The 17,710-nt window shown below is 40.2% G+C and overlaps 2 protein-coding genes and 1 long non-coding RNA gene across 10 annotated transcripts in view; 2 read left to right on the top strand and 1 right to left on the bottom strand.

Annotated features, from left to right (window-relative positions):
• Positions 1-901: 901 nt before the first annotated feature.
• Positions 902-5,013, bottom strand: MILR1 (mast cell immunoglobulin like receptor 1). Its single transcript, XM_018073209.2, has 7 exons — positions 4,936-5,013; positions 3,818-4,105; positions 3,296-3,580; positions 2,697-2,810; positions 2,180-2,269; positions 1,328-1,390; positions 902-996 (listed from the first exon to the last, which is right to left on the bottom strand). The coding sequence occupies exons 1-7, from the start codon at positions 4,973-4,975 to the stop codon at positions 944-946; spliced, it is 933 nt and encodes a 310-aa protein (XP_017928698.1). The 5' UTR covers positions 4,976-5,013; the 3' UTR covers positions 902-943.
• LOC108639803 lies at positions 3,218-12,289 on the top strand. Its single transcript, XR_001920743.2, has 4 exons — positions 3,218-4,126; positions 8,279-8,471; positions 8,856-9,022; positions 10,868-12,289. It is a non-coding gene; the product is annotated as an uncharacterized LOC108639803 (long non-coding RNA).
• A 311-nt stretch (positions 12,290-12,600) lies between these two features.
• PECAM1 (platelet and endothelial cell adhesion molecule 1) overlaps positions 12,601-17,710 on the top strand; it is a 31,799-nt gene continuing 26,689 nt past the window's right edge. For 3 of the 8 annotated variants that reach the window (XM_018073204.2, XM_018073207.2, XM_018073205.2), the window contains exons 1-7: positions 12,603-12,881; positions 13,024-13,050; positions 14,171-14,464; positions 15,164-15,463; positions 15,576-15,845; positions 16,229-16,489; positions 17,403-17,684. In XM_018073204.2, the coding sequence (XP_017928693.2) occupies positions 12,848-12,881; positions 13,024-13,050; positions 14,171-14,464; positions 15,164-15,463; positions 15,576-15,845; positions 16,229-16,489; positions 17,403-17,684 (1,468 nt within the window). In that variant the 5' untranslated portion in view covers positions 12,603-12,847. Of the gene's footprint in view, positions 12,882-13,023; positions 13,051-14,170; positions 14,465-15,163; positions 15,464-15,575; positions 15,846-16,228; positions 16,490-17,402; positions 17,685-17,710 lie in introns of all 8 variants that reach the window. The other 5 variants (XM_018073202.2, XM_018073203.2, XM_018073208.2 and 2 more) reach the window with 3 other exon arrangements.

Genomic DNA, 17,710 nt, shown 5'->3' with positions numbered 1-17,710 from the left:
CTTAAAGTGTGTGCAACAAGGTACATGGCCTCTTGATAGTCATCAGTGTCATGAAACACAGGAACTTGCCTTAAAATTTTCTTCTTAACTAAAAATGAGTTATTTGTAACAATAATTGCTACATAGTGTAATTATGTTAGATATAGTCAGCATAGTTAGATAAGGTCAGCATAGTGTGACTTGTTAAACATGTGGAATTCTAAATTAGCTGTGGAATGACATTAGAACAACCCAGGATTATTTAAGAACGGCCCGTAGCAGGATGCAGAATTTGTTTTGGAATTAGCTGTTCCAAAAGTTAATTTTGACATCCTATCCCTACCCTGAGAGCTGAAATAATGTAGAACTGAGAAATTCCCATCCTTACAGGTACTGAGGCCCAACACACATCCTCCAGTGTGTGCCTAAGAGGACACACTTGGGATTGTATGTTTTTTTTAATTTATACTGAACTAAAGCCTTTTGATTATCTTATGTCTGCACACAATCCAGTTTCTGCTTTAGGAGAATTGTTAACTGTACGGGAACTTGGGGCTGGGTGAAAGCTTTAAATAATTTATTCCTTTCTGTTTATTCATCAGATGCCAGTAATGCCAGACTATATATTGTGTCCAGCAGGATGTCATACCTGGCAGTGATTGCATTGCTTTGGTGTGGCTTTTATGGTGCTGTTTGGGCAATAAGCTGCTGTTTATCTTAATGGAATTGCTGTTCAGTATTTCCAGTTGTTATCTGTTCTGCTTTTTCTCTTAAGTTGAAGTCCTTGGATATTATAACTGTGACATTTTGCTTCTATCTGTCTACAAACTGCCTAGGCCAGGAAACTGGTATCTGAACATCATCTCTTTCTGTGAAACTTGCTGGTACTTATCACATTTGGGGACTGAAAAATTCTTTAAAAACATGTGATTAAGTTAACCACAAAAGAGATCATACCTGGTACTCAGTTTCTGATGAGGACCTTTGAATAGACTGTAGTACATTCCCTCTTCCCTGCTAAAAGCCAGAATAGCACAATTCATAATTGCTTTTTTCATACAGATATCCAGTAGAAGAATTAACATTACATCAGCAACATGGTTACTAATAACATCTGCATGGTTTCATAGTGAGGCTGTTGACTTTTTGGGTCATAGGATAGTTGTCTTCTTTTCTTTTTCTTTTTTCCCCCCTAGAGAGGTCTTAAAGTTACTTTAATTTCTCCATGGTAAATAAGCAATTTCATGAGCAACTACAACTATCTAAGCCCTGCCTCCACCCAGCAAAGTCCCCTCAAAACATGGTTGTGAGCATCAGATATTCCAATATTACAGCTTGAGGTTTTCACCTTTTTCATGTTCTCTTCTGATAACAGAAAAGTTGATGTATTCTTCTTCTGGCTTAACAGGCTCTGGATTAAAGATGGTGAACAGCAGTTAATTACAAGCAACTAGATCAGACTTTTTTTTTTCTATAATCTTGAAATAAAGCAGTGAGATTCTCTAGTGAATATAAATCCTGTTTTGTGTAGCATTCCCGGGCCTTATCAGAGCTCTTGTCCCTGTCCTTGCAGGCTGTGGGTGGGATGCTGAGTGATCCCTGGCACGAGCAGCTGCACAGCAGGGCAGTGAGGACCTTACCTGTGTACTGCAGGATCAGGAAGGCAGGTTAGTTTGGAGAGAATGACTCCATTTTGATATTCAGAAATGGGAAACATAATGCCCTTGCTATTGGTTTGGTTTGGGGGTTTCTTTTTCCCCTTCAAAAGAGACATTCACATATAGAGCAAATATAGAAAACTCCCAAGTTCAGAGCATTGTGACTATTGGAGAATGTCTTTGTTACTGTGTATTTTCTGCAGCTGAAGCAGCACAATATTGCTTTGTTGTCACTTCATAATTTAAGTTTGAACTGAGTCTTGTCAAACTTCAGAAACATGGAATAAAGAGCAGAAGCACTGAACAATTTTGAACAGAATGCAGGAGCTATGTAAGTTTTATTTTGCTACAACTCCATATAGCCCTTTGTTGGCTCTTAGTAAATACATAGAACCTCGTTTCATTTAACCAGCTGCAGTTTTGGCTGCATGGCTGACAGGTGATGCCAAATATGCATTCTGAGGGAATCCATATATGAGGCTCCTGCAGTGCCTGAACTGTGCCCATACCATCCTGAGTGCAGGGGGGTGACATGAACTTACCAATCTCTGCATATATGACATCATTTTCAGTCTCCTCCACATTCACTGTTGATGTAAAGCCAGTTGAGGGCCTGGTAGACTTATATTTTTCTGCAAATTGTAAAAGAAAAACATGTGTATACCTGTATCAGTTTTTCTTAAGAGGGAAGTAAACAGTTTCATGATATTTTTTGAATATTTTGAGACCTCAGATAATGTTATTTTCATGATAAATATTGCTCTTTAACCAAGGGCATTTTAATAGATTTTAACAGATTTCCCTTTCCAACGAGATCTAATTCCTTCCAGTGTTTCTGTGTATTACATTAGATGTTGCTTTGTTACTCCCATCCCAGACCTGCCATCCAAAACAGGGTAGAAGTTTTGCCTTTTCAATGTTAAGTTGCCAGTGCTGGTTGAGAGGAGACTTGACAACATCCTAAATCACCAAGAGCTACTCTGCTGGTAAGGTGATTTATATACAGTAAAGTATAATGACAACATAAATGAAAATGAAAGAGACATTCAGATAACTCACTTGCTTTATATGAAGGAATTATGAAAAATGGAATTGCCAGAGCAAATCCTATTATGAGTAGTAGCAGGATCAGCCCAAGAGAAATTATCAGGGCCTGAGAATGGCTTCTCTCTTCTGCCAAAAGGAAGAAAAAGGAAGTGTTTATGCAATGAAATGTTTTGTATTTTAAGTATTTTCTGTGCATTAAAATCAAGGTCTTTGGAATTTCTTTCAGCTTTTGGATTAACTGTGGTTAATGTAAGTGCTCAGGAGAGTGCCAAGGGCACTGTGCCCCAGCTTGCTGGTGCCAGGAGGCTCTTTCCTAGGACCAGAGAGACAAATAAAACCAGACTCTCCCCAAGGTGGACCAGGGGTCTCTTGTAAAAGTGAGTCTTTTACAGTCATTCTTCATGGGCACTTCAACTTCTCCTGTCTAGGCTGCGTGGAATTCTGTGGGTTTGCATGCATTTGAAAAACTAAAATTATTTTTTTGTCGTAAAAAATTATATTTTGAACATGATATTGCAGGAACAAAATATCTAGCTAAAAAACTTGGATCATGGCAGCATTCTGAACTTTATATGGTCCCTGCTTGTCAGTGGTAACTCTTTTATGCTTACCTGCTAATGTGAAGTTGAAACTGTTGCTGTATTTCATACTATTGGGAAAACTATTATTAGCTTTGCATTTATAGGTTCCAGAGTCAGTAGAGGAATTGACAAATAGAAAAATCACAGCTGCTTCCCTCTCATGCATCATCACTGGGGGAGAGATACTTTGTTTTCCCTTGAAGAATATGTAAGTGATGGGAAGAGATCCATTCTCGGAGAAACAAGACAGGGTCACGTTCTGGCCTTTCGTTGTTTGAGAGGTGGGTGAGCTCAGCACTGGTTTGGAAATTGGCTCTGACAAAAGAAAACTGAAAAGGCTCAATCACTGAGTACAGGACAAGCTCCAAGCAAGATTCAGAGTTAAGCAGCAAAATAGGGTGAGCATCAAGGATGGAGGGTTTGGTGAGCCAGGGCAGGGCAGCGCTGCTGACTCCTGAGGGAATAACAGCCATCTGCAGTAAAGGTCAGCTCCTCAGGCAAGACTGTGCCCCTAAAATAAAGAGTGTTGGGAAGGTGCCCAGCCAGACATACCTATAAGGGTGAAGTTGAGGCTGTTGCTGTATTTTCCATCACTGGAGGTGTTGTGCTCAGCTTTGCATTTGTAGGGACCCACGTCGCTGGCAGAGCTGATAGTCAAGGTAAACAATGCAGGGGTCGAGTCTGACCTGTTCAGAGAGGATACCTGCTGGTTGTGTTTGAACAAGGTGTATCTGACAGGTGGAGATCCAGAGGCAGAGCAGCAGCAGAGGGTCACGTTCTGGTTCATCACCACGTTCAAACTCCTCTGAACCAGTTCGAGCTTGGGGTTGGACAGGATCCCTGGAAAGGAGAAACTTCTGAGTGAGTTGACTGCACTTATCACCCAAAAAACTCCCAGATTTTTCCCCAAATACATTGAGAACCAAGCTATATTTATTTCTGTTGAAATAGGGCAATATATACTTTTTTCCACCTCCAATAGCAGGCAACTCAAGTTCATACTTTTTAAAACCAGTATGCAGCTTCACACATGACAAAAAGTGCATGTCTTCATGCAAAAGAGGGCACAGCCACACAAAGCCCACAGATGTGTCCAGGAGAGCCAACAAAAATACTTTTGAACTACAGCTGCAATTAAAATAATAGAAGTACAAAAGATAAATCAAACATTAGGAGTGTTAATGGTAGGAGAGAAAAACCTTATATGCCATATGAAAGGTAGCATGTGAACCTGAAAGCAAAAGCAGTATTTTATTTGTGGCTGTATGTAAAAAGGCAGAATTAACCTTGTGTAAGCAGATTGAACTTTTGAATAGTAGCAGGGACCTTGATGGTCTATCAAATTTGTTTCCTTTTATGATATTATACAAATAAATTTGCAGTAAAAACTTGTCTTTTCATAGAAAATGGCACTAAACTACTCATAACTAAAATAACAACATTTCTAGTGGGAAAAAATATTTTAACAACTTAGAGCAATTTTGACTGTACAGACAGGTCAGCAAAGAGACTGTTAACTTCGTATAGAAACTTGTAAACTGCCTCACTGCACAGACAGGCAAAAGATTTAATTATACATGAACTTTTCGGACATTTTTAAATCCCTTCCCCGCTTTTTGGTTAACAGTCAATTGCAGCACATATCTCAAAATCAACAAAAGTGAACTTACCTTTGCCACTTGCAGTAGTTTTCTGTATCTGCTGAGACATTTGAGCTAAGAGAAGAAAAAGAAAAGCTTTCAGGTGAGAAACAGTGGTTCTGGTTTAGAAAGATTTGGAGTAGGAAAGAAGCATGTCCTTGGCTTACGGTAGGAAAACAGCAGAATTGTGAGAAAAAACATTTTCTTGTACTGGGCAAGAGAGCTGGTGGAGTTACATGACAGATCTTTCTTTCAAAAGAGATCGGGGAGTGGCTCCAGGGCTTGAGGAAGTTCTATATGTGGAAACAGTGCTGATCTCTACTGATGTTTCTGTGAAGAGTTTTTTGTCATGTTCCATGCACATTTAGCCTGTGGCAGGCAGGGTAGTGACAGAGTGAGGAGCAGCAGTTTGGGATGCAGGTAAATGTTGCCTAGAGTTGTTCTAGGACACAATCAGTGGTTTTCTGTGTGAGTTGGGTGGTAGAACCATGCTGCCATGTATGGAATCATAGAATCACTGAGGTTGGAAGAGAACTCTCAGATCATTGAGTCTGACCATTGCCAGGTCCACCACTAAACCATGTCCCCAAGTGCCACATCCCCATGTTTTAAATCCCTCCAGGGTTGGTGATCCCACCACTTCCCAGGGCAGCCTGGGCTTGACAGCCTTTTCCATGAAGAAATTTTTCCTAATATCCAATATAAACCTGCCCTGGTACAACTTGAGTCTGTTTCCTCTTGTCCTATCACTTGTTACTAGGGAGAAGAGACCAACCCCCACCTGGCTACAACCTCCTTTGGGTAGTTTTTCTGGTACTGTTCTTAAAAGGGAATGAGATCAATCACTGATCTGTATCAAAAAGTCAAGTTTGCCACAGATAGTGCAAGTGATCATATGGCTGAGACTAAGGAAGTATGTGGTACTGGGTGTTTTTTAGCAGCAATATAATTTAAAAAAAAAACAGTCCAGAAAAAAGATAGTATCAAATTTATAAAAGTTTTAGGATGCTAATAAATATTTATAGCTAGCCAGCTGGTTTGGAAAATATTTTGGTCAAACTTCAAATGTGAGGCTGTGAGGAAGTGAGACCTTGTATTAGATGCTAGAGATCTCATAAAGAACTTGAGTTCAACAGCACTGCATAAACAAACTTGATGACTAATTTGATGAGCTAATCCGTAATACAAATTACAGTCTTGGCAAGTAGATGTTCTTTCCTTGTCATCCTCTGGACAAAGTAAGTGTGATCATCAGCCATACACGGGCAGTGCCTTCTGAGAGGCTCCAGGCCCTGTTGTATATGAGGAGGTAATTGCTTACACAGAACATGCCTTAAAAGAGTTGTTGTGATCTTCATCTTATTTCCTATTTCTTAGTTTCCAGTCTCTGAAGGCAGCAAGGCAGTCTGGAGGTGTAATACAGGATCTCTCCTAAATCCTCAGCTCTTGCAGCATTGCAAAACTTCCTCACAGAATGTGTGTGCACTTCCTTCCTCCTTGTTTTTCTTTTCTTTTTAATTTTAGGGGTGGAGGGGATTTGTTTTGTTTTGTTTTTTTATTTTCTTCTAAGACAATCTCCACCCTCCCCTCGCAAATGTTTCTGGTTTGGAAACGCTGACAGCAAACCACAAGGGCGGAACATCTTTTCACAGCTGTCAGGAAGCACGTGTGAAAATGCAGCTGTTGGGGGAAGAACTGTTGGGGTACTTGTGCATTTTCCTGTTGTGGGAGCCTGTTTTTGTCAGAAACCCACACACACAGTCCCTGAGACACTGGCGCCCGGGATGGTGTCCCCTCAGAGATGGGTGTGTCCCCTCAGAGGCCCTGGAGGTGCTCACCCACCACCCAGTGCTTTTCTCTTTCTAAGAAGCTGCTTCATGTTGTGTGTGGGCAATGGGGAGTGGTTACAGAGCAAATGAGCTGTGAATTTGGCCATGCCTTTCAAAAAATAAAAGTCTGGTAGTCACCAGGATTTCTCACGTACAGCAGCTTCAGTGGTGTGTGTGCAGGTTCCCTCAGGATGCACAGCCTGGGTGTCCAAAGAGGACGAGTCCAAAGGCCTGGTTTCTGTTTGGAATTGAGTTTACTTCCATGCTGATTGTTTTTCTGGCAGGGCTGACTGTTGACTTTGGACTAAGGTGATGTTGCTTTGTTCAGCATGTACACAGAGAGTTTTATGCCAACAGTGATATTGTGTAAGCTCAGAGTTCCCTTTTTATTAGATGTACAAATTTTCTGCCTGCAATTAATGTGGCTGTACATGTAAGAAGAACTGAATAAATCTAGCGAAGAGTAATGAACATGGCATTACAGAACAGAAGCCATCCAACCAAAACAAGTAAGTTAAAAAGTCAGAAAGGGAAATATGTATCACTTGGTGCTGTGACAATATTCTGCCTCAAGCGAGCAGGTGGAAGAGAATAAAACCCAAACTGAGCTTTCATTCACAAGGTCAGTGAAGACTTGAGAATGTAAATAGTGTGATAGTGTTCTGTAGTAAGGCTGTGAAAGCTTCACACTGTGTCTGTTCTATCACAGGCTTCCAGGGAAATTTGCATTTTTCAGCAGAATTATGAAAGTTATTGCCAGCCCCAGTTTCTCATCCTGAGAGGTTCTGGAGGAGCATCTGCTACAGTAGATATCTGCAGAAGGTTTGCTAGAAATCACCATGTACTGACAGCTATGTCTGGTGATGAATTAAATTAAGGCTCTGTTTTGTCTGCAGAAAGGTTTTAGTGAAATAGCTTGATCCTCACTGAATACCGTATTTTTACACTCCTGTAAAAATAGCTGTGGGAGCCAGTCTGCTGTTTATTTTAACTACTTGATGTTTGTGAGAGGATTGTTTTTCTGGAGGACAATTAAGAGTAGAAGAGGAAATTATCTCTTCTATATGGATATTTAAGGTAGCTTTAAATTTCTTGCAGTGATGCTCAGGTTCTGAATGAGAATTTTGTTGTAGTGACTGGTTTTCAATTAACTGCAGGTTGCAAAGGACATGTCAGCAGGTGAAAGGAACTTTTGGGCACTCAGTTTGATAACCTAGCAGCTCCTACATCTCCCAGAGATGAAATGTGGTATGTCTGCCCTCTGAATCCTCTCCCAAAACTGGAAAAAGAAAGAAAGAATTTGGATGAGACACAGAAAACTGGGGTTACTAATACATTTCTCATGGGATAAATTCAGACATCACTGTATGAAGAGTGTTCCAGAGAAACGTGTTCAGGAATTGCTGTAAGAGTGCTGTGGTTGAAAAATATGGAGTACTCTCTTAGTCAGCTTAATCAGCCTTCTTTACAAACTCATAGTTGTAATTTTAACTTTTTTCTGCTGCCTAACCTCTGATAAAAGTTAACTTTTTTTTTTTCCTTAGAAAACATACTGAATGAAAAGAAAAATGCTAAAAAAAATATTAAATCTGCCAGGACTCTTATCTGGTTTTCGTCCCTTTTCAAACCTCTGTTGGTGTACACTGAGGTGTCTCTGAGGAGTATCTGCCCCTCTGTGCAGTTTAACCAGCAGTTACATGAGTGGCAGCACTGGCTGTGTGTGGGCACCTGCTGCAGGTAAGGAGCAGATCATTCTGCCTCTTGGTTTGTGTTAACTCTGCTGAAAGGTTTCCTGTCAACTTGGACCAGCTTGTTGAGTCACTACCAACTGAATTATACTTATGAAACCTATGTGGAATAATTCTTGGAGAATCACCAAGGAGAAATATTTCCAGATTAATTCCCTCTCCAGCCAGAAGTTTCTGATCTCTTCTCTGTCACTGTCCATCCTCTGTGAGGGGTATTCCTGCAGAGCTTGAAGCTGGTTTTCAGCTGCATCCAGAAATGCTGGATGTTCAACAAAACAAATGCAAATCCTGGTGTAGTGCCAGGGAAGGGCAGTGTGTGACAGTGATACAGGCTGTGTTGTGTGTTTCTAAACGGAGGAATTTGTTAATGCAGGAGTGGACAGCGGTTAAAAATGCCCTCGAGGAGCTGAGTCACTCACAAGCTGCTGGCACAAGGAAAGGTGGTCAAGGTGGTATCACAGGCCACAAAAATAATGGAATCATAAATTGATTTCACATCTCTGAAAGAATGAATTTCTCTCCTTTTATCCAACTGATGAGGTACGTGGAGGTTTGTGTTACATGAAATACAAGTCAAGGTTAGATTTCTAGTGTTCTTCAATGTTGCACCATATCAGTAAGGAAGCATAAAAACCAAATAGCAATAATTAGCTCCTGTTGTATTAAAAAGAAAAATTCCAATGTGGAAGCCTCAGTGACATTCTGTCATTATCAACTCCCTGGTTCCTTCGGTTGCTTTTCCAGGTTTAATTTATGTTGCCCTTTGGAGGAGGTGTTGGATACCAGTAATCACATGTTTAATTGCACTTCACTGCCGTGCTCATCTCCCAGCAGATGGTGCCATTGTGAAATGCAATTTATTCCCAGATGCACAAACTGGCAATCCAGAGTTTCTGTAAATTGTAGAACTTCCAGACTCCTGGAAAAAAAGGCAGGGTTAATTTCTTTCATGTAAATATTCAAATCCATGGAGGAAAATTAATTTTTAATTCTTCTCTGGGGAGGTATAAAGAGACACTTTAAAAAAAAAAAGACTAACGATGCAAGTGTCCCACATTCAAGACAGAACAGTATGCCCTGAAAATATATGTAGAAAGAACTTGTTTCATTCACAGTTCACCAGGGGTTTGTCCAGACTTGTGTAAACAGCAATGTTTGTCATAGTTCTATTATCTATGAGTATACTGAAACAGGAATTTAGAATTGAGCAAAACATCTCACAGCTACAAGAAATCAAAATAATTTAATGATTATCTGTGTCAGGAATTGGAGGATTAGAAATCAGAGCTGCTTTTTTGGTCTTGATTTAGTTACTGGAAAACTTGTGTTGACTTCAGTATAGATGGACCCAGACCTCTGAATTTTTCTAAATTTTAAAATAAAATTTAGAAAAAACCCCAAACATTTGTAGATACACCTCTGTAGCAATTAACTATTTTTAAAATCAGTGAACTTATACAAGAAATTATGTGTAAGGGATGAGATTTCTGACCCCGGAAAAGTTTTTATCGGTGAGATAGAAATTCTTTTCTGAAGAAAGTGAAACTGCCCTCAGGAACAGGCATTTGAGAGCAGGAGGCAGAGTTGAGAGGCCCCAGAATTGGCTGGACTCGTGTGTGCTGTGTGAGGAAGTGAGATGTCAGTGCTGAGCACCAGCACCGCGGCCGCTCTTTGCTGTCACGCCAGCCCGGAGAGCACATGGAAACAAACAGCTGGAATGGGCTGGGAACTCCGAGCTCCCTTTCCTGTCATAAGGGATTGCCTGAAAACACTGTATTTGCAGAGGGAAAAATTTGAAAATCTTATTCAGCATTTTTCCCTTAGTTAGCAAAATAGGCTTTGCCTCTCGTTTCAGCAGAACTCTGTTCAGATGCCAGAGCTGAGGGCTCTTAGGAAATGTCAGATGTAAGCAAGCAGCAGGGGATCCAGCCAGCAGAAACAGAGAATTCCCAGAGGAGGATTTTAATGTTTAAGGGCCCAATTCATTGGCAGTAGATGAAATGTGGTGATTCCCATGGGTTTCAAAGGGCACTCGGTCAGATTACAATGATTTATTCTGTCTGCTTCAGGAGGTGTGTTGCATTTTGGAGGTCAATCCTACTTTTCCCATAAATAGAGATAGGGATTGAATAGAGTTCTTTATATGATGTATATTAGAATAAGTTTGATATTCTGTAACTCAGAAATACATATCTGGAGAGATTACAATAAACTGGCTGTGAGGAAAATCTGCAGCTGTGTTACTGGCACAGGTGCTTTGAAGTTTAAATTCTTTAGGTCAATGTGATTTCCAGTTTAACCAGGGAAGATGGTCTCAAGCCGTTCTTTTGTGTTTGCATTGTTTTTTCCCCAAGTTTCATGTTCTTTTGGCTTGAATTCCTGCAGCTGAATTTACTTCTTGGATTTTGGTCAACACCAGCGGGATTTTCCTCTCCACGACAATGTCTGTCGAGGCTGGGCAGGAATGTGACAGTGTAATCAGCCTGTAAGATCTTCTGGAATGTACTTCTCTTGGGAACGACATCTCCCAACAGCCTCAGGTTTTGGCACCGTTAAACCTTACTCCTGAGCTAGTTCATCCTCAAAGCTGGCCTTCCACCCGAGTCTGAAACCAGCCTGGCTCTGAACTTGTCTCACACTCACTCTCTCCTTCCCTTGCTGGGCTCGGAGAAACCTTTGTCCCTCGTGGGAAAGACTGGTGTGGTTTTGCTGAGCTTTTTATGTTGTGCTAAATTCTTTTCTGGGGAAAGGGGGGAAGGGGAAAATCTCCTTCCTTCCTATTTTTTTGTTACCAATAGCAAAAGTTGATCTACCTTTGTTCTCCACCTGCCATGTGTCCTCCTGCCCTTTTCCTTTACCTGTCCCTGGAGACCATTGTTGGCCACCGGCCAAACCCCCAATCCTTTGTTGGTGGTGTGTTTCCAAGAGCCTGGACTAAGCAGAACAAACACTGTTGGTAGTTAACAGCTTAGTCTTTAGTCATTAATTGCTGTGGCTATTGTGCCATTCTGTAAAACAGCCAGAGAGGTGCTTGTTCATGACCGATGCATTGTTAAACAGATGAGTGTTTTCCTTCTGTTTCCCTTTGCAAAATGCCATTCTTATATGTGTAATACAAGCATTGAAGTACACTTATAGCTTTAAAATATTGATTTTTTTGGGGGAAAAATACAGTTTTCATTGACCCCCAGGAGAAAAAAAAAAGGATTTCATATAAGCGAAGCTCATGAGAACTGTCTGTTTTATAGATTTCTGTGAACATATTTAGTGTTGTTTTACACAGTGTTTTAACAAGCTTGGAATTAAAGGAAAGCATTGACTCTGTCTACAAAGGAGAGAAAGAGATTAAGAGCTGAACACTGAATTTTCAAGAATTACTAAATCACTGCTTGGGGAGGTCTGGGACACACAACTCAAGAAACACTTTTTGAAGGGCATGATTTCAACTCACTTTGTCAAACTGAGTCAGTGTTCAGGATGGGAATGGCTTAAGTCTGGCTTAAAAGTGGGCTGATACAGTGAGAAAGGAATACCCTGAGCAACAGAGAAGTGTGCTGTATTTCACATTGTGCCAGTGCTGCTGCAGATTTTTGCTGAGAACTGAAACTCCAACCGGTTCTTTTTCTTGTGGGGTGTAAGGTTTATGCTTTTGCAGGCTTTGCACTGTCCTAACTACATAAAATAAAATCTGGTGCAGATCCATGTTTCCGATATCTGATGGTGATATGAGAGATCTGCCTGTCCATATTCTGGACTCACACAACAGTAGCTCTGGTTTCTTAGATAATTCGAATTTATTGTGCACTCCACAGCCAAGATGGGACACCTAGAAATGGATGTAAAAGGGAAAAATGTGTAATTATGTACATCTGTTCACCTTGTGAGCATGAAGGGAAATATTTGCCCAAGAATCTGCTGAGTTCAAATAGCAAAGGTGATTCGTGTTCCTAAATGGTTAATCGTGACTTAAAAATACCCATATTGACAGGAACTGCAGGATAAATGTCATTGGAACTTCTTGTTTTTTTAATACACCTTAAGAAATTAAACAAAGCAAATGCATTTGGTGGCGCCCTCAGGAAAAGTCCAGTCACTTCCTGACCAGTAATCTGCCTGGGAGCAGCAGATAGATTCTCATTGTTTGCCGTTTCCAGTTTCCAGTAATGGGAACGATTACTTGATCCAGCCAGTTTCTGTGGGAGATCTGGGATAACTTACAAATTTTCATGGCAAATTTTTATCGGTTTCCATAAAGAGCCAACGGAAAAAAAAGACCATAACCTGGTTTTGGTACCTGGAGACATCACCTCTGATAATGAATATTGTTTGATTTTTGGGGTTAAGTGTCTGTTCTTCAGGAACGAGATGTATCTTGCTCTTCTGGTGATTTTCTTGCAGTGTAAGTTTGATAACTAAGTCTCTGGGTGGGTACCTGTGGTTTTGGTTTGTCTGGGGGGGGGTTTGGGGAGGCTTTTTAAGTTTCACATTGCTGTCTCTCAATCTGCAAGCTTTGAAAATAACATTTCTTTTTTTTTCCCCAGGTTCAGAACTCTACACTCAGGATAAAGGTAGGGAATTATAATTTTGTTGGGTTTTTTTTCACATACAAATTTAAAATAACTAATTTAACTGATTTCTCGGTTGTTGGTGTGCATTTGTAACAGAGTTTATTTGGATTTGCCGTACGATATCTCAGTATGAAATTTGGCCATATGAAAAGAAAAGGTATTGCTTGGTGCTGTTTCTTGATACAGTGTTTAAATGAGAGATGTGCTACTCATATCTTAATAAATGTTTTGGTGAAATCTTTCCCAGAGTAATTTGCTTTCCAGAGGCATAAAAAAGGTGGGAGAGAAAATTAGCATTTTGGTTTAGTATTTAAAAAAGCCTCTCATGCCCACAAGCAAGGAGGGAGGATAAAATTATAGCATCTGAATTAAGGGCACTTTCTCCTGCTCGTGCAAAGGAATTGGTCAATTGAGCAGAGTTCAGAACTCGTGTTCTAAAGGAACTTTTTACCTTTTCATCCTGTGACTCCCAGCACGTACACTCCTCATGCTTCCTTTTTTCCATCACCAGGGACAAAGGTTTGCTTCTTGTTGTCATGTGGTTTATTCACATGCAAAAAAAATTGCAATTTTTGCTCTGGTTTTATGCCCAAAACTCTCTCTAGCAAGGACACATTATAAATATCTGGTAAATGTACAGGGCAAGGGGCTTCTTTAGATGCAGGAAAGTTCTTCTAATAGCAAATTTCTAATACAAATCTTGACCAAAATGGGCATAACCCAAAAAAGTATAAGTTCTAAAGGAAGGGAAGATCAATGAACTGATAGATCTTTCTCTATACTTTATCCTCCATCCGTGTGAATAAAAATATTAAGTATACCAGGATTCTAACAGTTACCACATTTAAGCTACAAATTATTTATCATTGCTGTGGTTATAAACACAGAATATATTTCTAAACATATATACATGTATATATAAGTACTATTATGAACTTTGTTTCTAAATGTGTTTATTATTTTTGTATATAAATTACTTTGTATTTAAATTACAATATTCCTATCAAATAAAATGTAAATTTTGTAATTACTTCTTGGGATTAAAGTATAGCAACTTGAGATAACCGTATTATGTTGGACTAACTGAAAATAAATAAGATTTTTTTTTTTCTCTGTCCAGTTTTTACTTTCAACACAGTTGAAATCAAGGTTGAGCCATCTGTCAAAGTGAGGAATGGAGCTCCCATGTCAATTATCTGCCACGCTGATATCAGCAAAAGTGCTGATTTCCAGCTGAAGTATAATTTTACGATTTTTAAGGACCGCAAGCTCGTGTTTATGACTGTGTCAGACACAGGAGATGCACGGTATGAAGTACCTGTGGCCAAATCTTCAGACACAGGAGACTATCAGTGTGCTGTGAAAGCAGATAAAAAGACAGGATCGAGTGACCCCGTCCACGTTTGGGTAACAGGTGAGTGCTCTTTCAAACATGGCAAAAAACCCCAACCTTCTAGGGGAAGTAATAATAGTCAGTGCTCAGTAGGATATCTTGCAAAGTGATTTTTATCCATTGGCTCACAGTACTTCACCAGAGTTTAGTACCAAACCCTCATGCTCAGGCATGGAAATGAACTTGTGATCTCAGGGCGACATCAGTGACAGTCAGGAACAGTCTGTGCCCTCTGTGCCACCTTCCCCGCTGTCCTGAGCCTCTGTTCCCTAGACTAGGGGAAGTATTAGTTGTGAAAGCTTGTGCCTGTTCCCATAACCTTGATGGAGGGTGGGTAGATTCCTGGAAATGCTGGAAATAAGGTACTGAGATGCTCAGCCTGTGACAGCCACTGCCAAAGGAGTGTCAGCTCTGGGCTGCTTTTGCAGACAGTGTTGTGTCAGTCTTATTCTTTCATTTCTGATGAGAACAAGGGCTACCTCCATCCATACTCTTTCTAGCCTTGTGTTCTTGACTGCAAGTGACATTTTTCCCCTTGGAAAAGCAATTTGGAAAGAATTTGTTCAGCATTAAGTAGGTACTGGGTGGTCTTCAAAAGCTTGGTTTTTGCAAAGTATTTGCATCTGTTAATTAGCATAAATCATTACCACAGTCTTCAGGGATAGTGTTTCTTTCAGGATTATGCAATGTTCTATTTCTTTTCTTGCTTTCTGGTGTAAGGAATGACCAAGCCAACCCTGACTGCTGACAAAAGAGATGTTTTGGAGGGTGAAGTTGTGAAGTTACGTTGTGAGCTGCCTGAAGAAGAACCTCCTTTACAGTTCTGTTTCCGAAAGATAAAGACAAATTCAACGCCTAGAGAAACATGTGTACCTGAACCTTACACAAATTTTTCTGTACTGGAGGTTTCTGTTGAAGAAGGAGATAATATTTTACAATTTGACTGTTTTGGTAGGAGAAATGTAAAACTTGAATGGGAAGACTCAGCACACAGCAACAAAACCCTCGTTACAGTCAGGGGTGAGTTGCTTGGCTTTTCTTTTGACATTTGTTTGCTTGCTACAGTTAAAATTGGGCCATGTATTTATAGTTATATATGTTTATCTGCATGTTGATATGTATTCTCTTGCAGAACCATTTATAAAGCCCACTCTGACCACCGTGCCCTCAAGTAATGTTACAGAAGGAGACCAAATACAATTTGAATGCTCAACTGTAGTAGTTCGAATGCGTGACATTGAAATCATCCTCCAGAAAAACAAATCAATACTGAACAGTGTACAAGATAAGAAGCTTCTGAGATACTCCACAGTAGCTACTCTAGAGGACAGTGGTGAATACTTGTGTAAGGTGGAGCAAGGGGGAGCATCTAAAACCACCAAACTGAATGTTGTCGTGTCAGGTAAAACCTCTGTTCATCTTAGATTTTACTCAGCGTATTGATATTTAAATTTAAATTTGGTAGAACTCAAGATCCAAGTGTAACCTCCAGATCTAAGTGTAAATTTTCTCTAAGTTAAAAGGCTATTTGGATTTTAGTTTCTGATTTTTTCCTACCAATGCTCCCCAACTAAAGTAATGTCCTCAAATAACACATGAAAAGTGGTTTCAAGTGGTTGCTGAGTTTCTGTTTTCCCTGAAAATATAATAATATTAAAATAACATGTTTTTTTCGTTCCCAGATTATAAACCTTCAATATGTCCTTCATTCTGTATATGTTGAGATAAGCAGTCCTGTTCTTTCAGGCTCAATTGGAATGAATTAGTTCTCTTTTTATCTTGCAGAGTTATTTCCCAAGCCAACACTGGTTGCTTCTATGACTAAGCTGGATAAGAATAAAGAATTAATTTTGAATTGCAGCATTAATGGTTTTCAGAAAGCTAACTTCTCTATCCTACGGAAAAACGCCAACGGAGACATCCCACTGAAAAGTTCTCAAACCTTAAAAATGAGAGTTAATGTGAATGATACTGGATCTTATACCTGTAAAGCTGAAGTAAAAGGAATAGTCAAGGAGAGCAAACCTGTAAGGATAAATGTTTATGGTGAGTTGATACAGAGGCTTAGAACCCAATGAGATGAGGGGGGATCTAAACCAGAAGCTTATAAATAAGCACATCTGTTTACAGAATCGGCCTCTAGTCAATGAACTAGGGTGTCTCTTAGTTCTTGCAATATTAATTTCTGTGAGATGTGCTTGTCATCTTCAACTGTAGAGGATTTGGTGTGTCATGATCTAATCAAGTCAGACTTTTCCAGGGCTGGCCCTGGGAGAAGGGAGTTGGCATGGCTTCCTGCTGCTCCCTTGGTTCTGCTGGGTGCCAGATAAATTCTTTCATTACCATTTGCAGGAGCCAGAACTGTTGTGCAAATCTTTCACTCATCCATTTGACCTGAAACTCTGACAGTGTCTGCCTTGGATCCCTCTCCCTGACTCTGCAGGCAGAAACCAGGAGAACCAGAGATCATCTGGTTAGCTCTGCTCCAGAAAAGCTGGTTATTAGCACTCTAGTTCCCTTCCCTCTTATGGAACAATCTCAGGTGGTTCTCCAGTCTGTGAAGGGGATTAACTGGGTTGTGACTCCCTGTGGAACAGAGGGCCCTAATTAGGTGCTGCACGATCCATCTCAGGTCATACCTGCAATGTGACACTTAGTCCTTGGGTCAGAACTAGTTCTGGAGTTTGGATGATCCACAGCTGTGTCACTCAGCCTTTGTTTTCCTTCATATTCCCCCTGCATGCTATTCAATTCAAAGTCACATGTTCTGCTACCTACATTATTGATTTGTTCAAGTCCCCCCATTTCTGTTGTATCGACGAGGAAGAGCTTCCCGAACTAGCGTGTGCAAACTAGATAAATATCGTGCATTTAAATACTTCCTATAAAATAATATCGTGTCTTTTGGCCTTATGCAGTGCAATTTTCAGCAGTTTTTTTTCTTTTATTCCCCTTTTAGCTCCAGTCTCCAAGCCAACTCTTTCCGTCGCCGGCGGTTTGCCGGAGGTGGTGCTGGGGAAGCCTCTGCAGCTGATCTGCCACTCAGTGATGGGAACACCACCAAAAACCTTCAGGTTCTACAAAGGAGATGACGTCGAGAAAATAGTCATTAATGACACATATGCTACGTTCTTGGATGAAAATATCAGACTAAATGACCAAAGAGGATACAGATGTGATACCAGAAATAATCACTCCAGTGGTGTGAAAACCAGCGATGTCCTGAATGTCACAGTAATAGGTAAGTCTGTTCAGTTCTTCTTCTTG

This window comes from Manacus vitellinus, unplaced genomic scaffold (assembly GCF_001715985.3).
Source record: "Manacus vitellinus isolate BGI_N305 unplaced genomic scaffold, ASM171598v3 scaffold_24_pilon, whole genome shotgun sequence".
In the NCBI taxonomy this organism is placed as follows: domain Eukaryota; kingdom Metazoa; phylum Chordata; class Aves; order Passeriformes; family Pipridae; genus Manacus; species Manacus vitellinus.
Note: the sequence above shows the minus strand (reverse complement) of the source record. Positions and strands in the feature narration are given on the sequence as shown.

Excerpts from the sequence above, each read along its gene's own strand:
- MILR1 (XM_018073209.2), bottom strand. The coding sequence starts at position 4,975 with ATGTCTCAGCAGATACAGAAAACTACTGCAAGTGGCAAAG. Across the intron at positions 3,581-3,817 it reads CCTCAACTTCACCCTTATAG|AGCCAATTTCCAAACCAGTG; the intron begins GTATGTCTGGCT and ends TTCTTTTGTCAG. Across the intron at positions 2,270-2,696 it reads AATTCCTTCATATAAAGCAA|AAAAATATAAGTCTACCAGG; the intron begins GTGAGTTATCTG and ends TACAATTTGCAG.